Source organism: Equus quagga, chromosome 2, assembly GCF_021613505.1.
Source record: "Equus quagga isolate Etosha38 chromosome 2, UCLA_HA_Equagga_1.0, whole genome shotgun sequence".
NCBI lineage: Eukaryota > Metazoa > Chordata > Mammalia > Perissodactyla > Equidae > Equus > Equus quagga.
The window spans coordinates 127,446,225-127,453,542 of NC_060268.1; the positions used below are offsets into that span (position 1 = coordinate 127,446,225).

Consider the following 7,318-nt stretch of genomic DNA (forward strand, 5'->3'; position numbering starts at 1 on the left):
CTGTGGTCGCCTCATCCCCTTCTCAGAATGGAGAGGATCAGTGAAACATCACCCTGTGCGTGTTTCCTAACGTGACCCATAGTGCAGGAGAGCAGGGTGGCATGGAAACTTGACATTCCTCCAAGCTGGTCATCAGGACACCCAGCTCCTTGTGCTGTCTCTTGAGTGTGGTTTGGGGCAAGCCGCCTCCCTCTCTGAGCCTGAATTTCCCCACGTGTAACACACGGAAATTAACCTTCTCCACAGGCTTCCCAAAGCCCCCTTCAGGGTACCATGAGAGGGTCTGGACAGATGCCAAGGAAAGACAGACTATGAGCAAAGCGGTCTGGGGCGGCCAGACGCGAGCCAGACAAGGCTCTGATCACTGGGCGAGGCTCTTTGAGGAACCGAGAGTTGCTGGGACAGAGCCCGCGAGGAGAAAGCAAAGAGAGCGGCGCTCCCCTCCCCCGACCCCGGCCCTTTGTCCGGAATCCAGCTGTGCCCCGCGGGGGAGGAGCGGGCTCGCGTGGCGCGGCACCCCGGCCCCGGCGCTGATTGGCCGGCGGCGCGGGCAGCCGCGGGGCAGGCACGCTCCTGGCCCGGGCCGAGCAGATAAAGCGTGCCAAGGGGCACACGACTCGCAGCTCAGGAAATCCGCGCCCACAGAGAGCAACAGAGGCCCGGGACGCCCTTTGCGCTTCTCTTCTTCTTTGGAGCTGGGGGAACTCCCAGGCAGCGGCGCAGCATCTCAACCGAACTTGCAGACGAAAAGGCCAGCTCAGCTCACCGCTGCTCTAGCCTTTTGCGCCCGAGAACAAGGTAACACCTGGAGGCCGCAGAGGGGCGGACGGAAGGGAAAAGGGGTCCTCTGATCCGGCGGAGATTGGCTCTCTGTTTTTTCCTACCTGGCCCCGGGATCGGGAACTGAGCCGGGGTAACCGACCTAGGTTTACCCGTACCCCTTACCCCACTGCAGGATGGTGCCTCATCCCTCGCGTGCGCGAGCTGTCCAAGTGACCCATGAGACAGAGCAGCCCTTCCCCGGTGCCTCGGACGTCGAAGTGACCCGCGTCGCGTCCGCTCCGCCCAGCCCTACTCGCGTGCGGGGGAACTGCGCCGAGGCGGAAGGAGGCAACTGCCGAGGGGCGGCGAGGAAGCCCCGGGCTCGGCGCGGGGGGCGCAGCCGGCCCAAGAGCGAGCTGGCTCTGAGCAAGCAGCGACGGAGCCGGCGCAAAAAGGCCAACGACCGCGAGCGCAATCGGATGCACAACCTCAACTCGGCGCTGGACGCGCTGCGCGGCGTCCTGCCCACCTTCCCCGACGATGCGAAGCTCACCAAGATCGAGACGCTGCGCTTCGCCCACAACTACATCTGGGCGCTGACGCAGACGCTCCGCATAGCTGACCACAGCCTCTACGGGCTGGAGCCGCCCGCGCCGTCTTGCGAGGAGCTGGGCAGCCCGGACGACGGCTCCCCGGGAGACTGGAGCTCTCTCTACTCCCCGGTCTCCCAGGCGGGCAGCCTGAGCCCAGCCGCCTCCCTGGAGGAGTGCCCCGGGCTGCAGGCGCCTGCTTCCCCTGCCTGCCTGCGCCCCGGCGCCCTGGCTTTGTCAGACTTTCTATGAAGGAGGCTGTCGGCCGTTGGGCAGTGGGTGCTGGGAGAGAGGGAAGGGGCGGAGGCCGTCGGGGTGCGGGGCGGCGGCCCTCACGCGAACTTGCTTCTGTTGCCTTTGGCTCACTGACCCTTGGCGGGCCCAGGCGCCTGCAGAGGTGGAGGCCGGGTTCCATCCCCTGGTCTTCTGCTTCGCACCAACTGCAACCCTCTGCCGCGGCCGGCGCAAACGGGCATTGCAGGCTGCGCGCCTTCTGGGCCCCCTCCCTGCGGCCACCCCAATATCTCGTGCAAAGAAGACGACAATGATAGCACTACACAGCCCGAGACGCCCACCGTCTCCTGCCACCCCATCCTCACTAGAGTCTGTCTGTCGGCCTGTCGGTCTGCCTCTTACCTCTCCTCCCCCAATGAGATTTAATCCAATCTTTGGTCTCTCGGCGTTTGCTCCTCTCACCCAGCGTCTCTTCCCCAACCACGCCGCTGACCTCCTCTGGTCCCCAGCAAGTCCTGGGTTCGGCCGCTCCACTCTGCCTTAATCCACGAAGGCGATCCTCTGCCTTCTCCTCGTGCACTTTTCTTCGGAGCCATTGCCCTCCCGGGGGCGGGACACCAGGCTGTGAACTGAGAAAGCGCCAACCCGGCTGGGGGAGCGCCTCCCCCGCCTCCCTGAGTCCTGGAGCGCCGTTGTCTTAAAAAAAAGAAAATCACTTTGTAAATTATATGATATCTTTCGAAATGAATTTTGGTACTGTAAATTATATGGCCCCCTCCCTCGTATTACACGTTTGTATTTATTGATGAGATTTCACAGCGGGAAAAGTCTATATTTTGTACATAGATTATTTAGGGACTGGTGAACGAGATTTTGAGCGAATAAAAAAAGGACCCTCAAGAAGACTGAGTAAGGTAACTCGATTGTGAGCAGAGGAGGGGTGGGGGTGGGGTGGGGGGGTGGTGTTCGGTCCGAGCAGAGGGACGAGACTCTGAGACTCTGCGGGTCTGGGGCCTCCTCGGGCCTGGGCTCAGAGACTGTAGCGCCGGGCTGGAGGCGGGGAAGAGGCGTTCAGAGGCAAATCAGCTGTACACTCTCGGAAAGTAAGAGCGGGAAGGCTCTTAAGAAATCATTGATCCAGGCTCCTTGTTTTATTTATGGGACAGCGACTTGTCTTACTCCAAACAGTGGTTTAGAAGAAAGACAAGTCTCCAAGTAGGACCACTCACTGGCGCGCTGGCCCTGACCCGTATGTCGCTAGCCCGGATTTAGTCGCATTTGGGTAAGGAAAGGAGTAACATCCCCGCGGCAGGGTCAGGACCCTCAGAAACCGCCGGTGGGCTGAGCGTCCTGGGAATTTTCCCAAAGTGCTTAGAGACCTAGCACATCTTCTGAGCGCATTTTACGCAGCTGCGCTGAGACGGTGGTGTCGTGACTTGCCGGGCTGAGCAGCGGGGAGGAGAGAAGGTGGAGGGTCTGGCTGGAATCTCTGGCACCGCCGGACGCCCGGCAGCTTTGATTGAAAACTTATCAAGAAACAGTTTAGGGTTTCCAGCCACGCGTTCTTTATTGCTCCCAAAGTAGAATAGGACTGGTGCGCGGCGGGTACTGAAACTTGTCCCAGGGCGCTGCTGGAGTGCCCTTCCATGGCTTCCGGGACCCCAGGACCTCGGGAAGCTGGTCTGAGCTGCAAGAAGCCGCAGAGTCCGCCTGGCGCTGGGCAGCAGGAACATGGAGGGCCCGCCTACCCTGCGAATCAAATCCCAGAGGCCTCCTTGGGTTGGCCTGGGGCGCCCTGGGAAGAAGTGAGCCAGCCCTAGTGGGGCATGCTGCTGTCAGGGGCAGGGAGCCCGTGGGTAGGTGCCTTTCTGGCTCCTTAGAGGGCAAGGGTGGTGGCTTTGCAGGAGTTAACGCTTCTTGCAACTGTCCCTTACGCCCTCCCCACTTCAAACTGAGCCTTTTCTCTCCTCTACTCCCAGGTCCCTAAAGCTAGCTGGGAGGAGATGACTCAGTTATCAGGGGTCAGATTTGGGGGCAGGAAGGGGCCCTTGATAAACAAACAAACGAACAAAGGTGTTGTTTCATTTCATGGCTTTAATCTGGGAGGAGGAGATTAATGGGTTATTAGTGACCTCTGCAGCAGCCAACTTTCCACCTGGGGGACTGTCCTGGGGCAGGTGTCAGCAGCTACCAGTTGCACAGACCAAGCCAGCGCCTGCTACTTGCTGGACGTTGGGGGGAGGGGTATGGACAGACAGAAAAAGTGCGAAAGTCCATCTCTGTTCTCCTGGGACAGTAGCAAGTATATAGACAAAATCATTCAAAGCCAAAATTTGTGCTGGGTGGAGGTACTGGCCACGGGATAGATGGTAGGGCGGTTACCTGGGGCTGGATTGGGAGGCTTGCTGGCAAAGGTGACATTTGGGCTGGGACTAAAGGTTTGGAGGGGAATTCCTCAAGCAAGAAGACCATTCTTCCTGTGAAAGGCTGTGGGAAGTACTGTTCAAACAGGCAGGGGACTCCCTTGGTGCAAACAAGCCCCCAAGCTGAAAGAACGTCTGTTGGTACTGCCTTGCAGGTGGAGGCGCCCACTGCCCAGCCTGTCTCCAGCTTTCAAGGGTGTTTACCAAGGAGCCATTAGTCATCCAACACACACAAACTGGTCCTCTGCCCCACGATTTAAAAAAAAATAATAAGGTTTAACCAGCTCGACTTCTGGGCTGCCACCTTGGGTCAGGCAGATTTGATGCTGGAGCTATCCATCAGCTCTACTCTCCAAGTGAGGAGGAGGTGGAGGGCGGCTTAGTGTTTGGTTCAATCATTGCAAAATTTAGGACTCTTGTGCCCAGATGAGCTCCATCAATATGTGTGGAATTGTATTAAGGCGGGAAACCTCACCCTTGCCTCTTTCCAAAGAGCCCCTCATCAAGAAGGGCTGGGAAACATTTCTGTGAGTGGAGCGCACAACTAGCGCGGCATCACCACCACTGCGCCCCCACCCTACATGGGCATTTTGTGTTCAGCAGCTTTTAAAATCAGCCAGGCTGCTGGCTGTCTGTCCTGGAAGCCTGCCCCTGCCCACTGTGCCGCCTCTTGTGTGGCTGCAGAGCTGCCTGCTGTCTCAGGTTGTTGCCTGTGCCCCAGCTCCCTGAAACCAAAACAGGATCCCAAGCGGGAGCAGGAAAGACACTCGAGTTGAACATCTTTCTTCCCCCACTTCTGCCTTTGTCTGAGCCCAAGCCTGGCTTCCAGAAAACCAGCACATGAATCTTGCGCCACCCCCACACACCCTCATCTGCACACACAAGCAGGTAGATTTATGGTGCCCTGCCCCCATCCCACCCCACCCCCAAGCCGGCCTTGGTCAGAGGACAAAGCGCCCCGGGGCCATTGGAATGCTAATGTCTGGGAGCCAGGCCTCTGGGCTGGCACAAAGGCAGGCGGGGCCGGGAGCGCACGCGACCCCACAGCCGCACTCTGCCCCTCCTCTCTTCCACGGGCCATTCTACCGGGCTGTGTGACCTTGGACAAGTCTGAGCCTCAGCTGATTCACATGAGGAGTTGGAAGGAGTCCCTAATACCCTCTCACTGGATTTATGAGTGCCTAAGAGGGGGTCCTGTTTATAGTGTATGGAGTTACAGCCTCCCAAGACTGGAAGCGGTGAAGAAGATCCTCCAGGGCCTGGCACTGAGGACACACGATGGGGAGGGGGTGTGTGTTGGAGGGGCAGATTTCACTGAGAATGTGGTGCAGAATAAGCACTGGGTAAATTATAATTACATTTTTACCTTCAGGTAATTAATACTCTCTGTTGTGTTCCTTTCCCCCCTCCTCCTTTTTTAAAATACCTACAGACTGTGCTCAAGAAAAATACAGACGGGACAGTAGCTAACCTTACCTGCCTGCTCCACCTTCAAAGGGCAGAGAGCACCAACAGTGGGAGACTTCAGGCTGGACACTTTACTCAGGTAACCTACTGCAGCTGGTGAAGTGGGCAAGGCAGGATGGACACACCCATGGAAACAGAGATCCAAAGTCTTGGAAGTAGGTGACTTGCCCAAGCCCCTCAGTCACCCGGTGTGTTATTGAAGCAAGCTATGACTGTGACCCTGGCTCAATTTAGAGCTCTTTCCTCTGTGCTGAGTCAGTCTGTAGTTTGTGCTTTGGCTCATGCCGGGTCCTCCAGGTCTTATAAGGCCAAGAGACTCCCTTGAGCTTTGGCCGTTATCTGGACCCCTGGCGAGGTTCCAGGCTCCTGTCTGAGCCCTCTGCTTCTGAGATGTGCCGGAGAGGAGCCTGCCTGGCTAACACGATCGGGCACCGAGGTCCTGAAAGGCGGTGGCGCGCCCCTGACCATGGTGCTGAAATGGCCGCGTTGGTTTAGAAAGAGATGCGGCTGGGAACGTGGCGTTCTAAATACACAAAGCTGCCGTTAACCTCCTCTGCCCACCTAGGGAGCCCCCTGTGGACGTGCATACCCAGAATGCTGTCAGGTTTCTTTGGCGTGGTGGCTAAAAGCATGGACTCTGTTGCTACCGACTGTGTGACCCTAGCAAGGCCCTTTTCTCTTTAGGCCGTAAAATTCTCCCTTGGAAATGATGGAGCTAGAATTGAATGACCAACTTAGGAATTTCGGACAGCATCTGAGAGGTCTGAAGTGGGACAACATTGGAAGTTCAGGGTGCAGCAGCAGCCTTAACTGGGAAAACTGGTTTGGAACTTTGCCCTCAACAGGGGTCTCATTCTTTGGGTTACAATGAAGTTTTAGTTATTCAAAGAACGAAGGCAAAGGGAGTCCTCCAAATGCATACACAAGATGGCAAGAGTGGTTGAGAACAATTACTTTAGAATCACACAGACATGGGTTCAAAGGCTGGTCCTGCCACTAACTGGTGGTTTTCAATTAAACCCCTTCCCCTCTCTAACACTCATCTTTCTCACCAGTGAAGTTGGGACAATAAGTAGTAGCCACTTAACTGAGATGATTAAATGCACTTGCTTTTTTATTGCAGGCTAAGCCATCATAAATGGTATTCATTAGTAGTAGTACCTTCATTTGTCTCAAATTCTCCCAGGTTTTCTGGAGGGGAGTCTTTTTGGGATGCTTTTGTATGAATTTGAATTTGTGCAAACTGACTCAAAGGCCGAGGGCCAAGCACCCCTTCCTGGCAACCCCCCCCCCCCAGCTTAGACCTACCCTTCCTGAGCTCCAGGATTATATGTCCAGATGTCCCTTGGGCACCCCAAAAGTCCAAAATGGAATTCCTCTAACCTAACCCCAAACTAATGCTGCCTCCTGTTCCTGATCTCACTAAGTAGCATCACCCAGTTATCCATACTAAAAATCTAGGGTTCTTCTTGACTCCTCTCTCACTACCCACATCCAATTAACCCTTAAGTCCTGCTGATTTTTCCTTCTCACTATTTCTTGAATATGACCTCTCCTTTACCTCCTTATTACCATTGTCCTAGTTCAGGCTCTCATTCCTCACATGGAGAGGCTAACTGATCTCCTTACTTCTAATTTCAACATTCTTCACTGTACCTTCCATACTGCAGCCAGAGTTCCCATCTAACAAGCGCATATAACATTGTCATTGTCTCTCCCCCATTTAAAATCTTCAAGTGGTTTCCAGTCTTCCTTGAGATAAAGTGCATGTTCCAACAAGGAAGGATGGTGTAATGTGAGCTGTGAAGTGATATGAATCTAGATTCAATTCCCAGCTGGTTC

At 55.8% G+C, this 7,318-nt stretch overlaps 1 protein-coding gene across 1 annotated transcript; it reads left to right on the top strand.

Moving 5' to 3' along the window:
* Positions 1–956: 956 nt before the first annotated feature.
* On the top strand, positions 957–1,604 carry NEUROG3 (neurogenin 3). The gene has a single exon (XM_046652892.1). The coding sequence runs from the start codon at positions 957–959 to the stop codon at positions 1,602–1,604; it is 648 nt and encodes a 215-aa protein (XP_046508848.1).
* The last annotated feature ends 5,714 nt before the right edge of the window (positions 1,605–7,318 follow it).